At 43.4% G+C, this 23,883-nt stretch overlaps 4 protein-coding genes across 6 annotated transcripts in view; 3 read left to right on the top strand and 1 right to left on the bottom strand.

Moving 5' to 3' along the window:
• Positions 1-23,883, bottom strand: part of LOC6901756 (uncharacterized) — an 81,649-nt gene that overhangs the window by 6,147 nt on the left and 51,619 nt on the right. The window lies entirely within an intron of this gene.
• Positions 10,788-11,982, top strand: LOC4815258 (uncharacterized). 3 transcript variants are annotated; one of them, XM_015186620.2, is made up of 3 exons: positions 10,788-10,935; positions 11,144-11,191; positions 11,249-11,982. In XM_015186620.2, the coding sequence occupies exon 3, from the start codon at positions 11,267-11,269 to the stop codon at positions 11,924-11,926; it is 660 nt and encodes a 219-aa protein (XP_015042106.2). In that variant the 5' UTR covers positions 10,788-10,935; positions 11,144-11,191; positions 11,249-11,266; the 3' UTR covers positions 11,927-11,982. The 3 variants fall into 3 exon arrangements, with proteins under 3 accessions (XP_015042106.2, XP_001355148.3, XP_033238694.1); XM_001355112.4 differs by having other exon boundaries at positions 10,803-10,935; positions 11,017-11,191; XM_033382803.1 differs by having other exon boundaries at positions 10,810-10,935; positions 11,034-11,191.
• On the top strand, positions 12,131-18,592 carry LOC6901757 (uncharacterized). Its single transcript, XM_033382800.1, has 4 exons — positions 12,131-12,848; positions 16,147-16,478; positions 16,536-17,966; positions 18,026-18,592. The coding sequence occupies exons 2-4, from the start codon at positions 16,263-16,265 to the stop codon at positions 18,374-18,376; spliced, it is 1,998 nt and encodes a 665-aa protein (XP_033238691.1). The 5' UTR covers positions 12,131-12,848; positions 16,147-16,262; the 3' UTR covers positions 18,377-18,592.
• Positions 19,383-21,819, top strand: LOC117184562 (uncharacterized). The gene is made up of 3 exons (XM_033382801.1): positions 19,383-19,786; positions 19,844-21,274; positions 21,334-21,819. The coding sequence occupies exons 1-3, from the start codon at positions 19,571-19,573 to the stop codon at positions 21,682-21,684; spliced, it is 1,998 nt and encodes a 665-aa protein (XP_033238692.1). The 5' UTR covers positions 19,383-19,570; the 3' UTR covers positions 21,685-21,819.

Raw genomic sequence — 23,883 nt, 5'->3', positions numbered from 1 at the left:
ATTAATATTACTTATGGTTAAATATACGGGAGGGCTCACGACGTCTGTCTGCGGTCTGGGGAGCGCAGTGACAACGGAAGTGCAGAAGAAGAAAAAGATATGGAATAAATAGAGGAACGGGGCAGCATGAAAGCCAGGATATAGCAGACTGTGTATGGCGGATAGGTCATCGGTTAATGGTGTATAGCCTAGGATCTTCGGTGACCATTTCCTCTAATCAAAAAAAAAACATTTTAAAGATGCTTGAAAAGTGAATCGAGTGGCATTTGAGAACCCCAACTTCATACATATGAAGTCTGAGCTTTGTGGATGCTTTTTTCCACTCCTCGAAAGAAATAGCAACGCGTGCGCATGCGCAGAATCCTTCAATCAACTAAAAGACCACTTTGTCAGTCGTTCAATCAATCAAAGCATACTTCTTGGAATCCTCTTTGTTATGAGTAGCTTTAAATGGTGGACTTGCTTAGGCTACTGTTTGAGCCCAAAAGACCTTTTAAATTGATTCAAAACGTTAATTTTGGAGATCTGCTTGTCGTACTCCTACTGGCCTTTAGAATCTACTGCCTAATACAATCTGAAACCCATTCCCTTCCCGAAATGAACAATTAATGTTGTGGACTTCAATTAGACATTGGGGGGAGGACGAATACCAATTTGCTGCACTCCTCTGTGGGTGCCTGGGCACCGTCTTGGCTGCGACTCCTGCCAGGTGGAAATCAACCCATACCGTTGATGACTGTTGCTGCTGCCTCCTGTTGCTGCTGCTGCTGGTGCCCCTGTTTAACCAATTCGAAAATGCTGCAGCTAATCACATACAATTCAATTCGTTTTACAATTTCAACTAATTTCCATTTCAATTAACTTGCTAAAATGTAATTTAGAGCGTAGCACCAGGAGGCTCTCTGCTAGTAGCCAGGAGTCGAGGAGTCCAGGGACCCAGACCTCAGACAGAGACCATCAACGTGGTAAGCTGACCAAAAATCGCGTGGAAACTGTTCGGAAGGAGTATGACGACGACGCCAACAGACAGTTTCCCGTACACACCGACATACATATATACATATATAGCTACAGGCAGAAATCTGTGCGGTTGGTATGCGCTCAAAATCGTAATTGGACTACAACTGTAAAATCAAACAACTGACTCAACGGACAGACAGATTGAGAGAGTGCGGGAGTGAGTAACTGAAAGGACTGACTGCCGCCTGTCTGTCTGTCCGAAAGCTTGGCTGTCCCACTGCTTGGTTGGGCAGGTGCAGTAAACTGCCTGTTCTGTTCGGTTCGCTCTAGCTCTGCTTACCCCTGCTTTCCCCACCTACTCGTAGCTCTGCTTTGGTACGAGCATACTGTAGTGTTGCTCACTGACGAACCTGACAAAGGCAGAAACGAATCATGCACATGGCTGAATTTTTACCACTGCCAATTGCCGCTGACTGGGCAATCCCTCGACTAGGGTATACCCTGTGACAGAGTATGAGTAACCTGAAAAGAGTATGTAAAGAGGTTCAAAGCCAATGGAAAGGGATAAATGTGGCGAATGCAATTAAAATAATTATATTTGTAAAGAAAGAAAGATTCTTTAAAAGGAGAGTCTACTTGGGTCAGAGCCCCATCGAAGTCAATATACCCACAGTTTACAAACAGTTAACAAAACTTATTTTTCGTATCTCTAGTACTCGTACTATGTTTTATCTAGTTACTTTCCCTCTCAGAGCCGTTATACAAGCCATGGTGAAGCGCCATGAAGTGCCATGGTATAAAACTTAGGGGCCTGAACGTTCCAACTGCCTGATGCAACAGTTGGAAAATTGTGATTAAGTTTGGAAATTCAGTGGAATTTTCTTCGTAGAAATTCATTCAGTGAATACATCAAATTACGTGGCAAGCAGTAAAGCATTTGAGGATCCTAATTATAACTGCAAAGCAGTTTAAATTTCCCTGCAAAACTGCTTTGCAGATTGGGCTACCAAGCAGTGTGAGCTAGCGAGGGGCGGATGGTAAGGTGGTGCGACGCGCTGGTTCCGAGGCAATTTCAATAAATCAAAAAAATTTCGAAAATAATTCAAAAATTTGTCTTCAACTCATTTGCGAGCACATTAAAATGCACACTTCACAATTACGAAATTTATGAATCCTTTTTGTGTCTGTCCCAGTCTGTACCAGCCGGCCCTCGTCCTCTCCAGCATTCGTGCTTATGTATATTTATGCCAAAAATAAAAAGGCGTGGAGGGACAGGAATCCACCACCCTGAGGAGGGGCGAAAAAGTTTATTTAAGCGTTAAAATGGGGAACGCGGAGACTTGCGCAGGTGAAATTTCACGTGTAATAAATTTTTTGGCTTTGCCAGAATGTAAAAGGAGATTGAGGAGAGTTCGGTGGCAGTGGCAGGAGCTTGGAATCGGCGGAGGCTAGTCCCAGACGCAACAACGGATGCGCCCATCCGCCAAAGTTACGAACGACAAATTTTAATGTGGATTTGTGGCCCAGGCAGCAGGATAGCGTTGTAATCTGAACAAGTGGTGATCCCACTGAAAATGTAGAGAAAAGGCGTAAGGTAACCAAATCATCGGTTGATGGGATCTGCTTCGGTGCTTTCGGGTGATCTTCCGATTAAGTAAAATGTTTTAGAAGTGGGAACAGTAATCTACATATTATTGCAAAGATGTATCTGATGATCTTTAGCTTGTAATTAAGTTTATATCTGAGTAACCATTCGATCATTACTGATGCACAGTGCACAGTCGCACTTTTTTTGGAGGTGGAACTGGAGTTCTTCTGTCAGCCCCCTCTGGAGCCAAAGAAATATGAAAAGTCAAAGTTTTCACTGCGCTGGCAAGGACAACGCAATGGCAATGACAATGTTTCCGCTGCGTATAACTTTTGCTCAAGGATTTATTGTTAACTGAGGCTCTGGCTCTGAATGCAGGAGTAAGAGCAGGAGTACTCTGGGCTCAGGGTGCTGGGCTACCCAGTACTGGGTGCTGGCTAAACCGAGTTGTCATAGCGACACATCCCATAGGCACTGCCACTCTGACTGTTACTCCGACTCCGAGTGCGGCTGCGGCAGTGACTACGACTGCGACTTCGAATACGTGTGTGCGTGTGCTACTCTGGTTGCCGCCTCAAAAGCCATTTGTGCTTAATTGCGTGTAGGGCAACTAATGAGCGGAGTTATATACCCAACCAGGAGTCGTAACAGGCGGCAGGGACAGCAGCCAACACCCAGCAGCGAGAATCCAGCATCCAGCATCCAGCAGGGCACCAGGGCCGGGCCGCCATGCGGCCTGTTTATAATTTTTCCAAGAGGAGTAGCCGGGAATTTATTTGTAACGCAGCGAAATATTTATATTTTCTTCTTCAAATAAAATGTAACATTAATTTGCGAATGAGAGAGACGGCGACGGTAATGGGCATACTCATAGAGCAGTATAGAGCAGAGAGAGCGAGAGAGAGAGATACCGAGATACAGAGGAGTAGCAAGGAGCAAGGAGCAAGGACTAGAGATAGAACAACTTTCTGCCATTTGAATTATGCGTGCCAAAGGGTTTTATCCCGGTGCTGCCCATGGCCTGGGAGGCCATTAAGCGCAAATTATATTGGCCGAAAAAGTGTTGTAAATTGCCAGACAAATGACTCGCCAAGGTGTTAATATTGATCACGATTATGGGGGCAGGGATGGTAAGTTCAGAAAGTCTCTGCAACATAAATGGAGATGAGACAGATTACCAGAAGAGTGGCCTTCAGAGATGGTAAGTTCAGAAAGTCTCTGCAATATAAATGGATATGAGACAGATTACCAGAAGAGTGGCCTTCTATTAGGGAATGGGAATTCGTAATAGAAATATGTTCATATCCTGTTTTTGTGAGCAGTAGCGAAAATGTTGTAGCATGAACACACTGTATTCATAAAATCACAGCTATACTCATTCCTCTTTAGTCCTTTGATCACTACGAATCCTTCATTCCTTCTCTCTACCAGAATATCAAATGGAGAGTGATAGTTTAGTCTGTTTGGGACGGCTGATTCGATGCAATGGGAAAGCTGATTCGAACTGACCGAACGAATCGATCTTCGAATCACACTGAATCGATTCGGTTGCCTCTTCATGCAAGGATTTAGTTTCTATTGATCATAAACTCACTTCCACTGAAAATACATTGAATCTACCACTTAATCTATTTGAGTCTTACATTTTGTATTTAAATTATAATCTTTAAATTAATTCTAATAATCAATTCATAAATATTTGATCAATCCTTTGTGTTTCACTTCTTTCAATAAAGATGAATATGTCTTTACATTTTTCCAACTATATCTATTAATTTGTATATTCAGAATACAGCTTTTAGTAACATCTAGTATTGCTTTCTTCTGCTTTTCCTTTTCCTTTAAGTACAATTTCGTCTGGAACGTGCACAACTGTACCAAAAAATGCTGATGACAGAAGGAAAGCCCACATTTAGCATCAGCAACACACCAATACAGCAAATCCGCCGGATGGAGTCCAGAACTTGCGGTCACTGATTCATGCGGCCGGGGCTCTGGTCTGGGGTTCGGATTTGGGATACGGGTCCGTTCTTTGGATATGGATAGAGATGGGGTTGGGGGCTGACAGCAGCTGCTGTATCGTTGTTTCTGTATCTCATTTCTCCATCCGCTAACTGCCGCTGGCGCGGAGGATGGGGGATGAGGGCCAACCTTCTTACGAATGTAATTTTTATTTACACAATTTTAAGCTAATATTACGCTTGAGCCACGCCCCAAAGCCGGACGTAGCCGAATCTGTGGACGAACAAAAAAAAAAAAAAAAACAGAAGCGAAAGCAGCGGCAATGGCAATGGCAGAAGCTGAACAAGAACATGGCTGAAAAAAAAACGACAGAGAATTTGTCCCAAAAAAGGATTAATGAAATAAAATTATCTCTTTTTCAGCGTAACGTGAGCCCCAGCGGAGTGGGGGGTATCAAGGGGAGGGGGTGTGTGGCGTGTAATGCGCCCTTGCCTACTCATTTCCCACCTATCTATCCGCCCCTCCTCCATTGCTGTTTTCTGGGTGTACTTCATTTCCTTTTTACGAGTATTATAATGCCTATTTCCATCTCGCTTGCCTTGTCCAATTCTTTTTGTTACTTTCCGTGATGCATACCTTTTGGAAAGGTTATTATACCTTTGGCGAGAAGCTTGCAACGAAGTCCCATCAAAAAATACTACAGTTCCACCTTTTGCCACCTTTTCCAGTATACATATATGTATCTATATTTCTAATATTAAATACTGACTCCAGGAAAACTCTTTAGCCTCTCTTTGAAGCAACTTTCAGATGCACTTGCATTTTTATATATACAGAATTTAAATCGTAAATTGTTCAGATACATTTTTATAAGCTTCACCTTCAGAATTGATGGATATCGGTCTTTCTTCGATTTTTTATGAGAATAATTCATTTATTTCCATATTATCCAATTTCTATACAGAGGCGATATTGAATGGGCTATTTATTCTTATCATTTGTACACAAATATTTTGAAAGCATTTGAATCAAGTGAGAGCACCATATCTTTTCTCCATCATATATTTATGTATATTTCAGATATAAGAACAAAATATCTTCAAGGGTATTTCTACCTTCGGCTTACGAACAGAATTAATTTAATTTTTTTTTTGTGACATCGTGTGTCTGTGGAATTTTTTCGCGTATTCGTACTCGTATTTGGTGAGCAGTGGGTCGGTGGTTAGAAGGCAAGGACCGAGACTGGGCTGGTAAACGGATCTGCTCGGGGCAGCCTCATCAAGTGGGAACACGTACAAATCCTTTGTGTGCCGAGCCTGCTCTGAGCCGAGGCCGAACTTGCTTCCTGCTTAACGTTCAAAGTGCGTGTCTCTGCAGATAAATTCTGCTTGTTTTTCCCCCACATTTCCACGCTTTTTTCCATGGTAATTCCCATATTTTAACATTTTTAAATGCATTCAAATTAAGTAGAGCGAAGGGTAGGGTGGCAGTGCTCAAAGGGTTGCACAAACAACACGGAGAAGATAGCTAAATTGCATATAAATAAGAAAAAAAGGAGAGAAGAGGACTTCTATTGCCCCTCCCATTCAATTCCAGATGTTGCACGGATCGGCGTTAATTGGCTACGCTACTGGGGAAAAGGTACTCGGTAGATGCGAAGTTGGGGCAGTAATCAAGACTACTCCGAAAGAAGCATCTGCTGGCTAATGTTCTCTATATACGAGTGCCTTCAAAATTTGTAAAGGTAGCGCGAGGTAATCGAGTGAAACTTTGGAATCTGCATTCGGTTTGCTCGATTGAATTCAAATGGTAATTAATAAAAAATGGGGAAAATTAGGAAAAAAGCGCTAGCGGAAAATGAGCTTACATCAAATTAATAGCAATAAATCAAGACAAATTAAATCCAAGTAAATTGTCAAAAGTAAGGATCAATCAATGTTGATTGAGATTTTCTTAAATTGCGGTAGCAATCCGTGCGCCCATTAGGTCCTCAATTATTATTAAACGGTTCTGTTCAGTAAGACAGGTATACATTGAAAAGCTTGAAAAAGGCAATGAGCACAGACGAACGAAAATGTGCGTGTGAGCATGTCGCAATTGCGTGACTCAAGTACTAGAGACACGAAATGATCGAAAACAACAACGACAATTGGAACGTCGACCAGCATTTACATCCTCTTCGTTCCTTCGTATCGCATTCGATTACGAAACAGGTATGGTTTATCCGCTCATCCGAAAGTGTATATTGATGCTATGGACAATGGATGTCACCGAAATCAAATATGAGTCAGATGGTATGTTTTGCACATCAGAAAAGTACAAATACCAGAAATTGAGATGCCACCAGAACAATTGAAAGGCTTGCTCATCGGCAAGGATTCAGATTCAAACCTGTTCCTAAAGTCCTACTACTAGTCCTATATACTCTTTCCCCCATCCGACCATTCTGTTTGGATACTCTAGCGGTAACTTCTGTCCTCTCATCAGTTCTTTCAATTCCATCGTGCTCCTGACTTGTTGTTGAAATTGAACTTTAAGCTTTTTTAATTAAGAATCTTCAGGTTTATCCAAAATCCTTTCAAAGCCACGACGCCGTCCATTCCCCTCCCTCCAGCAATCCTTCTGAAAATGTCTGAATTCCATTTCGGAATTAATTCAATTATGCACAAATGTCAAGATGAAATTGTGGCTGGATTGAAATTTTCGCTGACACATAATGGGTTAATGGCACGTGGAGTTAACTGCCATACACCTGGGCCCCGGCCCCCTCAGCCCCTTGCCGTCTGGGCAAGAGTCGTTGCCCGAAAGTTGATCAAACAAAGGACATAAAGATTTGAAAAACTCGCGCATCATTTCAGTCAACCAAATGGCTATAGTCTGTCCTTTGGATCCACCAGTCCTTTGCCCCTGTCTCTGTCTTTGCCTCTGCCCCTGCTACTGCCTCCCCCCTTTCCTACGCCAGCTTAAGCCGAGTCCTTGGCTCTGGCTAAATGAAATACATAAATGTCATTCATTCATTCATTTATGCAAAACTTGTAATAATGACAATCGTCCTAGCCGGAGCTGAACGACACTGTGAGAGCGAAAGTTCTGGCTGAAGAACTGAAGATGTGGCACCTCCACCTCCCCTCAGCAGCGGCCCAACCTTTTGCCAAATACAAAAATAAATTACCAGCCAAAAAAGAGAAAAGAAACGGGAAAAGAAGGATTGCTGTGAAGGCATTTGATACTCGAAGCATTAGATACACTTTAGGTTCGAACAGATTGAAAAACAAGAGTCGGTGCTTAGCTATAGCCAAATATCTCTATGTTAAAGAACATTACGAGATAACCGTATCGTTTCAGATACATACTCTATATGTGGATACTATATATGATCTTCCTCTGAAAAGCATTCTGAAGGGTGTACATGAAAATAGACTGGAAACTGAAAATTAAAATTTTCTGTTGACACCGAAAGATTTTCGTGGCAATGCCGACGATGGCTGTCAAAAATTTTGTGTGTACGCGCGCGAAAAATTTTTCTGCCAAGGTGCGATGAATTTTCCTACTGTCCCTCTCCACCCACCCAACATCTCCGCTGTACGCCCTTCCCTTTACCAAGTACCTTCGCCTGCTACCGCTGCTGTTACTGTTGCTGTTGCTGTTGTTGTGCGGTAATAAAATTCTTAATGTGCCATTAAATCCTTCCACTGGCAACGTCATCAGCGCGTCATGACTTTTGTCGACGCCAAAAAGCGGAGCAGCACCAGTAGAGGGAACAGGACTGGGAGTGGGAGTTTTGGGTTGGAGCTATAGTCGGACTTGAGACTGAAGTTGTCTTGGAATTCCGCCAGGCAGTCGACGGGGAGAATGAGAATGGGGAAAATCTAACGAAAATGTTCGCTACGAAATGGCACGTAAATAAATTGCAAAGATTTGTCGTTCCAACCAAAAATGGAAGATGGGCACACAGACACGCCCACTCCGAGCACCCCCTTTGTTGGGCACCTGCACTGGAGGAAGAAGAGGTAGAGGATGAGGAAGCTTCTGTGCGGTTTGCCTGCTGTCAGGGCCAAAAGAAAGCGGACAACAAATGAGTTAACATTTTTGGGGCGTATAGCAGGGGCACCACTCTGTCATCATGATTATTGTCATTTGGTTGAGGTGATTCAATGCATTTAGATTGCATAATTAAGTTATCCCCTTCACCTACCAACAGCCAACACCCAGCAGCCACATTTTCGATTGAACGCCCTCGAAGTACGGCATTTGGAATGGCGACTGGAATGGTACTCGTACCAGAGAATCGTACCGTTGCCGTGATCGTCTCGCCTCTGATCATATGAGTCGTCAGTGTTTCATCTTTTTATATTTCTAACACCAGTATATTGCTTTTATTCGCCTGCATATGCGCTTGTGTACATGTATATTCGAAAATTTGTCAAATATGCAATGGATGTGAGTGATGAAACGACGAAGGGAAAACTAAGTGCTCGCTGCTTTGCCACAGTTTCGCTGGAACAGCTCAAGCGATGCGAGCAACCAAGAATTTGCCAGGTCCCAGGCCCTAAAGCTTAGAGTGTCCAAAAAGATCCCAAATACCACCAAATAACCTAGGGCCGCCCTCGGATATCTTGCGGCGGTCTAGAACCTTCCCTTTCAACGGAAGTTGAATCCTCTAAGCCACTCTACGTCCTCGAACTTGGGATCTGCCTTAACAGGATTGATATTCAATTGCAGTTCGGGTTCTAGAGAAAAATTATATATTTTATATACATATATAAGAAAGTAATAAATGAAAGTTAGAGGAACAAGTCGCTAGAACTCAGCGAGCATACCCTCACTTAGAGTCAACTGAGCCACTGCCACACAGTTCTCAACTCAATCTTTTAGCGAATACAGTAGTTCTTTATAATTGCTTTGAGCTGCACGATCTTTTCCTCGATGGCGTCAAGTATTTTTTACAGTACACGGTGCTGACGGCCAGATTATCCTGCAGATGTTTGTCTAGGGCCGACTCGGCTTCCACTAAGCAATACATATTGGCCAAGAGCGCACTTCGCAGATGGCATCCACGTCCAGTGAGGATATGGGCATCTTGCCCGAATACAGATAGCCGAGGATTACCTTGAATGCCTCCAACGGCGCATCCACACCTAGCCGAATCTGGCGTTGCTTTGACTTGGACATGGAACAAAAGTATTGTTGTAAGTAAACAATAAGTAAGTAAGTTGCGTATTAGCTGGTGCTGTTTTTGGCTTAACACACGATCGATCTTAAATACTTATTTTCTTTTTCCAGTGTGCTTTCTCCCACCATTTTGTCACTTACTTCTCCTTTTGTTGCGAGGGAATGCATTTCGATTGTCGGCCTCCCGTGGCCTCCTCTTCGAGTGTTTAATATTTCTCTCTCTGGTTTTGCCGGTGCCGCACAACAAAAGCTGGCTCTGGATGGCCACTTGTCGATATTTAACATAATTGTGGCATTGTGCAGGCCTACACCCTTTGCTCGGGCGAAATCAAAAAGAGTTCAAGTGTCAACGTTTAAGTCGTCGGTGGCTCCGAAGTGCCACCTCAGGCAGTTAATGGACGGGGCCTGTGTTGGCTTCCAGTCGGATTCGTTCGGTCTTCAGGGCTCAGCTCAGGGCGGATGTGCAAATGCTGCAAGATGCCGTGCCTATAATTACTCTTTCATACTCGTATATTACTCGTATAAATATACATATGTATGTACCTATGTGGAATGCCTAAGCATTTATGCCAGCTTTGAGACCATGTTTGAAGTATTCCAAATTGTTCTGCAAATGGATAATAATGGCACAGCTCGGAGTAAAAGAACGATCGGTTGGGCATAGACATAGGAGTAGTCCTTTATTTGGGAGTCGACAATTTCGTCGTTAAAGACATTCTGCTGATTTTAAGGCTCAATATCTAGCCAAAGATGAGAAAAATTAATGCCAAAAGGTAAGTATAAATTGGGCTACAATTTAAATGTAACTTCCATGATTTAAGTTTAGAAATATAGCCAGGTAACTAATAGATAATTATTCAAAAAATGTGCCTTCATCGAATCAAAGTCCTTGATCCGCCTATATCCTGTTCAAATAGTTCCCGCTATCCTCTTTACGACGTCCAGTTTTGGTAGCCCCTTTTGTCTTGGATTGTCCTGATATCCCCGCCACTAGCCTTTTTAGAGATCTTGTCGCTCTGATCATTTTCCTTCTTCATGCTGTTATCGCAGACATTTTTTATAGGACCCCAGTAGGCACTTGATATTTGAATGTCAAAAATCTATAGATGTCTATAGAATCTATAGACTTTATTTAGTTTCTTTCGAGCATTCAAACAGTGAACATCAGCAGTACACAAACTAAATTCAAAATTCAATATAATTCCAATGCTCGGCCAATAATTCTTTTTCGAAAAGTAGTGAATCAGAAAAAGGTAACTAGAAATTATTTTTATTGTGAATAGTATCCGTTCGAAGGCCTTGGACTGTCAGATATTATTTTCAACCATATTCAGAATCATTTTATTTCTAGAGCTCAGACAGTAAATCTCTAAAAAATCAAATCAAAATTCATAAACTTCCAAATTTTCAATATTTTTTTAAATTTTCTTCCCGTTTACCATTACCATTCATCAACATCAGGACGATATCCTCTTCGTTTATATTTCCCGGTCGGTTATTCAATAAAAGGTGGGTGGATGTGAAATTTGTAATGGAAAATGAATAGTAAGAAGATCTTTCCACCAGTCAATCTACTCTTCAATCATGAAACGTGTCAGTGCATTGTTCCGTCCTGCTGTGAAGTCGTCCATGAGCTCAGCCAGCATCTTTTCGGAGGATGCCTGTGTCGCCCCGGTGCTCAAAATTCGACGAAGTGTAAGCCACAGCGTCATCCAAAGCGTCAACCACTTTGACAAGGAGACCAATCGTAATACTCTGAAGAATCGCTTGACTGGCAGCGGCTCAGAGCTCTTCCGGGGCAGGAACATAAGTGACGCTAACAAGTCCCGTGACGCTGCCCGCGGAAGGCCACACACCGAAATGGCGACTGCAACAGATGAGCAGAAGACAACGGACTACCGAGAATACGCCCGCTACCGCAACACGATCCGTGAGCAGAACATGTGGCGCGATCCACGCCACCCAGAGACCAACTGGTTGAAGCCCCGCAGCGCTTCGTCCTACAAGCCGGATTTTGCCAACACCGAGAACAATATCCTTAAGCAGAGCTTTATGCGCAGCCCGGACGAGAAGTCAAAGCATATGCTGAACCACGACCTAACCCATGCCGTGCAGAAGCTGCGCTTTATCCCTAGCCCGGCTCCTATGTCGGCCACAGCCCAAGTGGTACGCCAGGCCTCCGAGGCCTTCAAGTCCCTTCCCAAGGCCTTTGAGAACAAAACCCCGTCTGAAAAGGAAGAGTAGGCCCACATAAATTAAAAAAACACTAGGAAAAATTAAATCTTGAATGCATCTTAAAACAATTGACTTTTTTATCGGAAAATTATTATTTTGATGGAAGCAAATCAATTAAAAAGACGCTAGACACTGGCGCTGCACTCGCGCTACATCTGGAATATCCGTATCAAATATATAACATTCCTTTCCCTGAATATCTAAGGGCCACTGACTCGACACCGCGTATATGTACGGTTGCGAGTGCTCGTGTTATCAATAAGAAAGCACGAAGAAAGCAGGAGAGGAGGGTAGAATATGGATGGCAACACCTTCGCTACGGCCATTAATTTTTACTGCTTTTGGGTTTTCAATTTTCCTCCAAGAAGGAGACACGACGAGGACGACGACGAGGACGCGGATGCCATTTAACGCTGCATAGAAAATCAAACGCAAAAGGTCAAAGACAAAGACAAGAAGTGGATGTAGTGGCATGGTAGTGGCGGTGGTGAAGGGGAAAGCACCTTGTGATATATGCCAAGCCCTCTGTCTCTCTCTGTCTGACTGTCGCAGCAACCACGGGTCTTGGGCCTCCCCATCCACTCAACCGCCAAATGGACAGGACCAGTAACCCTTTATCGAGTCAGAGCAGGAGCTGGAGCTGGAGCTAAAGCAGGAGCTGGAGCTGGAGCAGGAGCTGGCAAGTGTTGATTTAGGGTTGCAAACAGAAATTATGATAATGCCTGTGAAAACAACAGAACTCCGAGTGGATGGGACACCAAGAGATATATAGACAGAGGAGACAAGAGGAGGGGAAAACCCCAAAAGCAAAGGAAAATATATTAAATGTTATTGAGAGGAACTAATTTTCATTAAAAGGATTAAAAAGCATTTGGCAAAATAGAAGAAGGAGGCTGGTAGCTGATGCTTGAGGATGGTCCAGGGTAGAATGGTGAGTGGTGGTAACCGCGACGTTGTCGCTGGTTATGAATTAACATAAAAATCATAAAAATATGACACTATGAGGCCAACGCCAACACCAGCATGGGCCATGGGCATGGGCATCTACAGCATCATTTCTTCTAGGGGCGTAGTCTTGAAAGGAGAAGCTCTTGGGGAACTCATAAAATGAAATCAAGCCAGACATGCTGAAAAGTACTTTGATGATGATTATAAAGTTGCAAATTTGATTTGAAAATCATTTAATTGATTTAAAAAATACATACATTTCTAAGCAAAGATCGATTCGAGCTTCATATCAAACAGTTTCGTAAAGTTGGAAGGAATAACCCCTTTTCATCTGAGCCCATGGTCACCAACATCGTAATCATCATCACCATCATCACGAACGTGTGATGCTTATTAAGCGAGGGGCTGCGAAAGGGGTGGCTGATGGGTGGCGGATGGTTAAGTGGGAGGACATTGATGGCAATGCGCGACAATCAACACGAGGCGCGCTGATAGCGCACAGCGGGCCGGAGTGGCCGATGTCTGACTGTGGGTGGAGTTACTCCGGAGTTACTTGGATTTCGGGTTCGCTTCTCTTCTGTTCTGTTCTGTTCTGTTCCGTTGGGTGGGAGGATTAGTAATGGCCGTGGTTGGGGTTAAAGGTGGGCCAGCTCATGCTTGCCATCGTTTTGATGATACCAAATGCTGATGACGATACCGAACCACCTCAGCATCAGCATCAGCATTAGCATCAACCCAATCCCCTGGCCTGGGCTCTGTTCTATTCTGTGGAACGTTGTTTGCTTTTTTGTGGGCGTCGCTGCTGCCACTTAGTAACTCACCCGCAGTTTATTATTTTCAAAATATTTAAATTTTTTGGTAATAAGCGAAAAATGGTTTTAATATAACCGAATGGGCGGACGTACTGGCGCGGACGTGCCTGATGACGATGATGCCAAAGATGATGCTGACGATGTGGCTCTTCCCATCGCCGTTTCTGCTCTTTCGTAGGTAATCCACCTGGTTGGGCAGGGGGTGAAGGCATTAGGGGGATGATTGGATCTCCTGGCAGGTGCAGATTATCCCAGAGAATATTTAGTCACCTATAGAAAATCTTCTTTTAGTAGGAGAATATGGGTAGAGAAAGAGTCGAGGGCGATCTGTAGAGATTACTAATTGATAGTGGTCCCCCCATTACTATAGAATAGTCATTACAATTAGGTCAAGTTCCTTAAGATACAAAAGCTGCAAGTAGATTAAAAACTCCATATAATATTTCCAACATTTTCCACAGAATTGCCTTTAAATTTCTCTCTATGAAATGTACTCCCTAGAGCAGGAATACTCTTTGAATTAGCTATGCGAACGATGCAGCCATAAAGAAGTTCATTAGATGCCAAACAACAGACAGCGTCGAGTCGTTGGAGTCGAGTCGAGTCGAGTAGAGCTCCATGGAGCTCCAAGGCTGGTTCAATAGACAAAGGCATCTACAGGAATATTTTGTTCATGCATTATAATCATTATCATTATTAGCATTATTGTCAGGCAGGACAGAGTCGCCCAGAGTCGACTGCATAGGGAAGAGGTAAGAGCAGACAGCTCTCCTCTGAATTATGCAATACAGTCCAAAGGGAATGTAAGGGAACGTTGGGGTTTGGTTAGGTGAAGAATGGAAAGGAATGGAATGGTGACCCAACTCGTTCATTTCGTTTTCGTTGTCAAATGCAAAAATCGCGAGCCGAAAGGCAGTTTCCTTTTCCTTTTCCCATCACTCCTCTTCCTCCTCTCTCTCTCTCTCTCTCTGGAGGAGGGAAATTTTCCAAAAATTCTATTATTATTAATAGAGGCAAGAGAGGAGAGAGCTGAAGTTGAAGCTGCCACTGGATCTGTAGCGAGGCGGCCATGACGACTGCGACTACGACTACGACGACGACTGTGCCTTGGTATGCGTTTGTCTTTTGCGCCCGAGAGTCGACTACAATAACCCCGAAAAATGCACACAGTTTGCATTATAATGCGAAATTTTCGATTGCTCATTTGTGGCATTTACTTTTTACTATAAAAGTTTTATAGCCAGTCGGCTGGCTGGAGGATGCCGCGACCAGGACGAGCAACGACAACGGGAAGGGGAACGGCAATGTCGACGACAGCTACAAAATTTTACACAATGTCATCAACGTTGGCTGACAATGTTGGAGGAGGTTCGTTGGACTGCCACAGCCACAGCCTCTGCCACTGCGACAATTGTGTGCAATTTTTGGGCACTAAACTTAAAGGATTACTCTTGGCTAATTTCGCAATGCTTTGGCCAAGGTAAAGGGACTTGGCCAGCGAATAAGGCGGGCTCTCAAGAGCCATGTCCATCGTCTAAGGTCCTGTTGTTTAGGCTGCTCGACAGCATCTTTGATGTTACTCCCGCGCCTTCGGACAGACAGCCCCGAAGGCAATGCTTTGTCTCGATGGTTCAGGGAATGGTTCAGGCTGGGACCCTGCAGGTGGCTAGTTTTGGGGGTTGGACTTGAAAGGATTTTGGGAAACTTTCGTCTATTCAGTTGCTTATTCTGTTGTGCAGCTGAAATCGTTGGCATTCCCATAGAATTGTCTGAGGAATGCATTAAATGGGATACTTGGTAGTTCTCCATTAGCCATCTTATAGAGTTATTATTTATATTTACCTGTTTCTATATATCAAAACTAATTAAGAACATATGGATTTATTGGGCATTGCCAAACACAAGAAACTATTTTTCTTCGATTTTTCAACATTTTAATATAAAAATGCATACAAAAACAATCAGTTTAGCAGTTTTAAGTTTAATATTACAAGGCGGTAAGCTGAAGCTACAAAATGTTTGGATCCGATTTAAAGATACATTTATCAGATTTTCACAATTGAAAATTTACTGCAATCATTCTAACCAGATGTAAGACACTTAAGTCATGTGAAAAAGAAGAATTACCTCTGAAAAAAATTAAAAAGTAAAATTTTTTGCTTGGACACTTTTCATATTTTCTTATTTTCCCTATCACCCACATCGGAAATACGTTTCATCTTTTCTTCTTCTTCATATTTTAGCTTTTTTGCCGCCAATCACGCAACCAGGGATGTAATAAATAAAAATATTATATACCTTGCACAGTTATCGAAGCTATCGTTGCCATTTTGACAATTTTTTGACAGTACAAATAATTTGTGTATTCATATATTTGTTAAAATCATTGAACCTGAACATTCTAGCGTTTAAGCCGGCATTGTGGAATTTTTAAACTTTAATTTTCGTTTATTTATATTGCGCTTTCAGCCCTGCGCGTGTAAGTGTGGTTATCCAGCTTTCGCAGATTACCAACGCAGCCCAATCAAACGAAATTAGTAAAAATCCGGTGAAAATTTGTTTGTTACGCACACCCCAGCATTGTAATGACGCCGCCACGCTCGGAGAGTCCAGTGCGTCGATCTGCAAACAAGCGCAAGAGTTCAATTCTCGAGTCCATTGAGGAGAACGAGACGGTACGCTCTTCCTTGGATCTGTACAACTGCAATAAGCTGAGCACAGCCAATGCCTGGGATATATCGTTGATTGATACACTGGCCAATCTAATGGATAACCATCACAAAAAGCTACGCAGCTTCAACGTGCGTACCCCTCCGAAAAATATGGAGAGCTCCTAACCTACTTTTCTACTTTTACAGATGGCTGGCTCTTTGCTGCAGGTCTCGGGCAAGGTCTACAGCCTGCGTGTAGACTCCATCAACATCGATGCACGTCGTATATCGGCGGGTTTGAATGCTCGCACCTTGACGGGCTTACCTGACGGACCTCCAGTTGATGGCGAAGGCGGCGATGGAGCTCCTAGTCAACAGCAGCAGGCGGCACCTAAGCGCAAGCGCCAGAAAAGGAAGTTATCAACGTTGGCAAAGAACAAGGAAATGTTGAATGCGCCTTTGGATATGGTGCCCATGCAGGACCCTATATTTGCAAAGCTCAATTCGACGGTGGGCTCCCTCGATGCAGCCCATCGAATGATGCACAACATTCTGCCCAGCGTGGACTCTGAGATGCGGCTACGCCCGACTTCCAAAATGTTTGATGACACCGAGGAGACGGATGAGCTCATGGACAGCGAAACGCTGAGTGCTGGCGCCAAGGAGTGGACCGCTGAAGAGTTGTGCAATGCGGATTGGCTGCCCGAACTGTACAACCGTATGGATGATCTAAAACTGCGGCCACTCCACACGGGTTATGTGATAACCAATCCCAATGAACCCAATCCCAAGCCACAGTCGGGATCTATTTCAGAGGTGGCCTTTGACATGAATGCCGAGTGTGAACCCATGCCGGATATTGAAGCCGGTCCTCCCATTATCTTAGATAAACACTCGAATGATTTGCAGGAGCTCACCGCTGAAGAGCAGACGGTCATCACCAATTGCCGCCGTTTAAAGAAAACCGCCGAATTCATTGACGATCTGAGGCCAGTGGATGGTGTCACTAGGCTGGAGTATTCATACAGACCCATGGATCAGATCTCACAGCTTTGTGAAGCTCCTGCGCATTGGAAATTCAGGATCCCTCGTCCGCGCACCACTCTGGCCCAGACAATTGGCCCAAAGGATGCTGTGACTGTTGGCAAACCAAAGAAAACCAAAACCGCTGCCGCTGCCGCTGCCGCTGCCGCCAAGCTACGCATGAAGGAGTTCCACTATGGACAATGCAAAGAGGAGCTCTTCCAGCCTCTTGATGCCAACATAAAGCAGCAAAAGGTCAACTATCAAAAGAAATGCGAAGCCCGAAAGCGGATGCCCACGAAATCCAACAATGAAGCGGATTACCAAGTTAGCCAGCAATTTGGTGATGCCGATCTGGTTGAGAGTCTGGGCAATGATGTGGATATGGATAGGGGCTTACACCACGGTGGTGCCGATAGAGAGCTCTTTGACAATGAAAATTTCACCACAGATGATCCTGTCATGAACCGAATGTTGGCAGCGGGCATTGAAGATCCCATGGACATGATGAATAAGGATTTATGTGGGGATATTCCCAATCAAAGCCAAAGCATGCATGAGGGTGAGGATACAATCATGGAGATATCAACCGAATTTAAGGGTGCACCAAGGCAGGTGGGTCTTTGAGGGATATACCATTCCTAAGGGTATCTAAAATATCACTTATTTTTCAGGTCAGCAATGTGATTGGGCCATTTGCGAAGCGTGCCAAGGTGATCGACATGAAGAATCTCAAGAACAGCTGCCAATATTTGATCCAGAAACAATTCAGTTCTGGCAATGAGGCATCGATACCCTCCCTCCCAGTGCCAAAAGAAGAAAGCTACGCCAAGGGTACCGCAAGCTTCCAGGAGGTTTACCGATCGTTGCCTGATGTGCTGAGTGACGAAAGCAAAGATTTTCTGTCCCCATCGGTGGCCCTTAATGCGGTTCTCCATTTGGCCACCGATATGAAAATGCGACTCATTCCACAAGAGAATCTAGAGGATTTTAAAATCCTGCAAGTTCGGGATGACGAAGTTTAATGACGAGCTTTTAGAAAAACTGAATTCTGATACAATGCTAGAAGTAATCAATCTTCACACAATTTTAAATACAAATTAATGCAACAACACATACAAAAAACTAAACGAAACGAAGCAGGGCTCTTTTCCAATGTGTTCTCGGATGAATTTTTAGTTCTATCTCTCAAGTCCCATGATTTGCAACATATAAACAATAAATTAATATTTTTGAGAGCACTTGTACCTTTTTGAACCTTTTTTGTTTGTTCTACATGGAACTACATATGTATATCTTCAACCCACTACAGCGGAGACGTTTGTGTATTACTTGATAATTATTTATTTTAACCGGTAATTGAGATTAGTTTACAATCACACCAGAAGACGCCACTGGAATGCATGCCCTAAGCAACAGATATATCTAACAGGAGTGTGGATACCAAATTTGGTTGCTCTAGCTCTTATGGTCTCTGAGGTCTAGGCGCTCATAGAACGGACAGACAGGCATGGCTCTATCGACTCGGGGTACTTTATGGGGTCCGAAACGCTTCATTCTGGACGTTACACACATCCACTTTCACCACAGATCTCATATACCCATATACTCATTTTGAGTATCGGGTATGAAAATGCGTGTTATCCAGGTCGAAGAATTTGGAGGGGGATACTATTTGGTTCAATTATCTGTCCATGTTTCTAGGTTAGAGGTCGTCTTAGTCGGCTATTGATGCTGATAAAGAATATGTATATTTAATGGGGTCGGAAACGCTTTCTTCTTGACGTTCTACACAATCACTTGGACCAAAAATCTAATATACCCCTATACTCATTTTGAGTATATACGCAAATGCGTTTCATCTTTTCTTTTTCTTCATATTTTAGCTTTTTTGCCGCCAATCAGGGATGTAACAAATAAAAATATCAATACCTTGCACAGTTATCGATACTATCATTGCCATTTTGACAATTTTTTGACAGTACAAATAATTTGTGTATTCATATATTTGTTAAAATCATTGAACCTGAACATTCTAGCGTTCAAGCCGGCATTGTGGAATTTTTAAACTTTAATTTTCGTTTATTTATATTGCGCTTTCAGCCCTGCGCGTGTAAGTGTGGTTATCCAGCTTTCGCAGATTACCAACGCAGCCCAATCAAACGAAATTAGTAAAAATCCGGTGAAAATTTGTTTGTTACGCACACCCCAGCATTGTAATGACGCCGCCACGCTCGGAGAGTCCAGTGCGTCGATCTGCAAACAAGCGCAAGAGTTCAATTCTCGAGTCCATTGAGGAGAACGAGACGGTACGCTCTTCCTTGGATCTGTACAACTGCAATAAGCTGAGCACAGCCAATGCCTGGGATATATCGTTGATTGATACACTGGCCAATCTAATGGATAACCATCACAAAAAGCTACGCAGCTTCAACGTGCGTACCCCTCCGAAAAATATGGAGAGCTCCTAACCTACTTTTCTACTTTTACAGATGGCTGGCTCTTTGCTGCAGGTCTCGGGCAAGGTCTACAGCCTGCGTGTAGACTCCATCAACATCGATGCACGTCGTATATCGGCGGGTTTGAATGCTCGCACCTTGACGGGCTTACCTGACGGACCTCCAGTTGATGGCGAAGGCGGCGATGGAGCTCCTAGTCAACAGCAGCAGGCGGCACCTAAGCGCAAGCGCCAGAAAAGGAAGTTATCAACGTTGGCAAAGAACAAGGAAATGTTGAATGCGCCTTTGGATATGGTGCCCATGCAGGACCCTATATTTGCAAAGCTCAATTCGACGGTGGGCTCCCTCGATGCAGCCCATCGAATGATGCACAACATTCTGCCCAGCGTGGACTCTGAGATGCGGCTACGCCCGACTTCCAAAATGTTTGATGACACCGAGGAGACGGATGAGCTCATGGACAGCGAAACGCTGAGTGCTGGCGCCAAGGAGTGGACCGCTGAAGAGTTGTGCAATGCGGATTGGCTGCCCGAACTGTACAACCGTATGGATGATCTAAAACTGCGGCCACTCCACACGGGTTATGTGATAACCAATCCCAATGAACCCAATCCCAAGCCACAGTCGGGATCTATTTCAGAGGTGGCCTTTGACATGAATGCCGAGTGTGAACCCATGCCGGATATTGAAGCCGGTCCTCCCATTATCTTAGATAAACACTCGAATGATTTGCAGGAGCTCACCGCTGAAGAGCAGACGGTCATCACCAATTGCCGCCGTTTAAAGAAAACCGCCGAATTCATTGACGATCTGAGGCCAGTGGATGGTGTCACTAGGCTGGAGTATTCATACAGACCCATGGATCAGATCTCACAGCTTTGTGAAGCTCCTGCGCATTGGAAATTCAGGATCCCTCGTCCGCGCACCACTCTGGCCCAGACAATTGGCCCAAAGGATGCTGTGACTGTTGGCAAACCAAAGAAAACCAAAACCGCTGCCGCTGCCGCTGCCGCTGCCGCCAAGCTACGCATGAAGGAGTTCCACTATGGACAATGCAAAGAGGAGCTCTTCCAGCCTCTTGATGCCAACATAAAGCAGCAAAAGGTCAACTATCAAAAGAAATGCGAAGCCCGAAAGCGGATGCCCACGAAATCCAACAATGAAGCGGATTACCAAGTTAGCCAGCAATTTGGTGATGCCGATCTGGTTGAGAGTCTGGGCAATGATGTGGATATGGATAGGGGCTTACACCACGGTGGTGCCGATAGAGAGCTCTTTGACAATGAAAATTTCACCACAGATGATCCTGTCATGAACCGAATGTTGGCAGCGGGCATTGAAGATCCCATGGACATGATGAATAAGGATTTATGTGGGGATATTCCCAATCAAAGCCAAAGCATGCATGAGGGTGAGGATACAATCATGGAGATATCAACCGAATTTAAGGGTGCACCAAGGCAGGTGGGTCTTTGAGGGATATACCATTCCTAAGGGTATCTAAAATATCACTTATTTTTCAGGTCAGCAATGTGATTGGGCCATTTGCGAAGCGTGCCAAGGTGATCGACATGAAGAATCTCAAGAACAGCTGCCAATATTTGATCCAGAAACAATTCAGTTCTGGCAATGAGGCATCGATACCCTCCCTCCCAGTGCCAAAAGAAGAAAGCTACGCCAAGGGTACCGCAAGCTTCCAGGAGGTTTACCGATCGTTGCCTGATGTGCTGAGTGACGAAAGCAAAGATTTTCTGTCCCCATCGGTGGCCCTTAATGCGGTTCTCCATTTGGCCACCGATATGAAAATGCGACTCATTCCACAAGAGAATCTAGAGGATTTTAAAATCCTGCAAGTTCGGGATGACGAAGTTTAATGACGAGCTTTTAGAAAAACTGAATTCTGATACAATGCTAGAAGTAATCAATCTTCACACAATTTTAAATACAAAAAAAAATTAATGCAACAACACATACACAAAACTAAACGAAACGAAGCAGGGCACTTTTCCAATGTGCTCTCGGATGAATTTTTAGTTCTATCTCTCAAGTCCTATGATTTGCAACATATAAACAATAAATTAATATTTTTGAGAGCACATGTACCTTTTTGAACCTTTTTTGTTTGTTCTACATGGAACTACATACATATGTATATCTTCAACCCACTACAGCGGAGACGTTTGTGTAACCGGTAATTGAGATTAGTTTACAATCTTCACACCAGAAGACGCCACTGGAAAGCATGCCTTAAGCAAAATGGAGAAATTTTGAAATAAACTTGTGACAGATAGATCTAACAGGAGTTTGGGTACCAAATTTGGTTGCTCTAGCTCTTATTTGAGTATCGGGTATAAAAATGCGTGCTATCAAGGTCGAAGAATTTGGTGGGGGATACTATTTGGTTCAATTATCTGTCCATGTTTCTAGGTTAGAGGTCGTCTTAGTCGGCTATTGATGCTGATAAAGAATATATATATTTAATGGGGTCGGAAACGCTTCCTTCTTGACGTTATACACATCCACTTTGACCACAAATCTAATATACCCCAATACTCATTTTGAGTATAGGGCATAAAAACTCCTCCCTATATGATTTTCAGTATAAAAGGCATTGCGTTAATATATTTGTGAAATAATGCATAGGAATACACTATCTTTCCTAGCAGCCCTAGCGGCAGTAATGGAATTACAAAATAATGGCGGTGCTGGCCTCAGATGTGTGGTCCAAATACGTTCTAAAAAAAAATGAAGTATCATTTCCATTAAAACCCACATTAAAAGCACCAACGGCATCGAAAAAGGAAATTCCGTGACGACACGATGCCAAAACGATATTTTTCGATATTTTATTACCAGGCGAACAGAAAAATCAGAAAGCGACTTCCTCAGTTAACAGCAGAACCCGCGTTAACAGCATACTGTTCCGCCTAACAGGCCACTGGAAGCAGTCTGGCCACAGGCTGTTGACATAACAGACGATGTTAGAGGTGCCCGCCGATACTTGCAGAGGCGTATGTTAAGTTTCTGATTTTCGTTTGCTTTCCGGTTGAAATTATATATGATGATGCTATGATGCACCTATCAATCTTGGCAACGTAAAGCTTCACGGTCTCGTCATAGAGTCATATAAGCTTCATATGGCACTTCACGGTCTTCTCAGTAACTCCTTTAACTCCTATACGTTTTTACAGAGATTCAGGAGTCTGCTGACGTCTGGACATCTTCGAAAGTGGAACCATTGGTCATTTTTGGTCGAGGTTATGCTAATTTGCCGATGTTCCTTCTTCTCCGATGTAATCTTCTTTCGGTGAGAAGCCCGAGGCAGTGTAACCATCGCATTTCAATGGATTTATTTTACTTTTATAGCAAAGGAAAAGCTGTATTTTAAGTGAAAAGATCTGTGGAAGTTTTACTTTGATTGGTGGACTTTTAAAAAAATATTCGTTAAATGTGTTATGACCTCTATTGAATGATAAGTTTAAAAAAAAAGTACCTACCAAGTTCTCTAGTAATTCCTTTGGAACATTATAATGGGAATTGGAAGGGTATTATGGTTCCTGATTATTAAGAACTGTGGAGTTTTCTATCCCAAAGTTTTGGTCTCGGAAACTTTTATCAACTTGAGTGGGAGTTCTGTTCCCACGGCTGCCACCTGCCACTTGCTTCTGCCCTTTTGGGTGTCTGTTCATAAGCCATAAAAATGCCAAAAACTCATTGACTTATGGAGGCATTAGCCTTCGCAACCTAAATGGGCAGAGTTAATGCCTGCAGGAGGGAAAATTCAAATTGGATTGCTCAAATATACCTATATATACTTACATACATACAATACAGAATATGTATTACTTATTACTATATAAACGAGTACATCTATCTATATATAAATTAGCATTTTTGTGCGACCGACGGTCGCCTTGGAATGGTTTATTAATGGCAAATTAAAAGCAATAAAAAACAGATGTGCTTAACGTGGCATATTCCAAGCAATGGGGAAGGGGGTGCTTTCAGTGGGTGACGGGGGTGGTGCAGGTGGTGGAGGTGGTGGAGGGGCGGCTATGGGTTGCAGCTCATCA

This window comes from Drosophila pseudoobscura, chromosome X (genome assembly GCF_009870125.1).
Source record: "Drosophila pseudoobscura strain MV-25-SWS-2005 chromosome X, UCI_Dpse_MV25, whole genome shotgun sequence".
Lineage (NCBI taxonomy): Eukaryota > Metazoa > Arthropoda > Insecta > Diptera > Drosophilidae > Drosophila > Drosophila pseudoobscura.
Note: the sequence above shows the minus strand (reverse complement) of the source record. Positions and strands in the feature narration are given on the sequence as shown.

Bases quoted from the DNA above. Each gene is read 5' to 3' on its own strand.
- LOC4815258 (XM_015186620.2), top strand. From the start codon at position 11,267: ATGAAACGTGTCAGTGCATTGTTCCGTCCTGCTGTGAAGTCGTCCATG.
- LOC6901757 (XM_033382800.1), top strand. From the start codon at position 16,263: ATGACGCCGCCACGCTCGGAGAGTCCAGTGCGTCGATCTGCAAACAAG. The intron at 16,479-16,535 runs GTGCGTACCCCT...CTACTTTTACAG, and splicing joins AAAAGCTACGCAGCTTCAAC to ATGGCTGGCTCTTTGCTGCA. The intron at 17,967-18,025 runs GTGGGTCTTTGA...CTTATTTTTCAG, and splicing joins TTAAGGGTGCACCAAGGCAG to GTCAGCAATGTGATTGGGCC.
- LOC117184562 (XM_033382801.1), top strand. From the start codon at position 19,571: ATGACGCCGCCACGCTCGGAGAGTCCAGTGCGTCGATCTGCAAACAAG. The intron at 19,787-19,843 runs GTGCGTACCCCT...CTACTTTTACAG, and splicing joins AAAAGCTACGCAGCTTCAAC to ATGGCTGGCTCTTTGCTGCA. The intron at 21,275-21,333 runs GTGGGTCTTTGA...CTTATTTTTCAG, and splicing joins TTAAGGGTGCACCAAGGCAG to GTCAGCAATGTGATTGGGCC.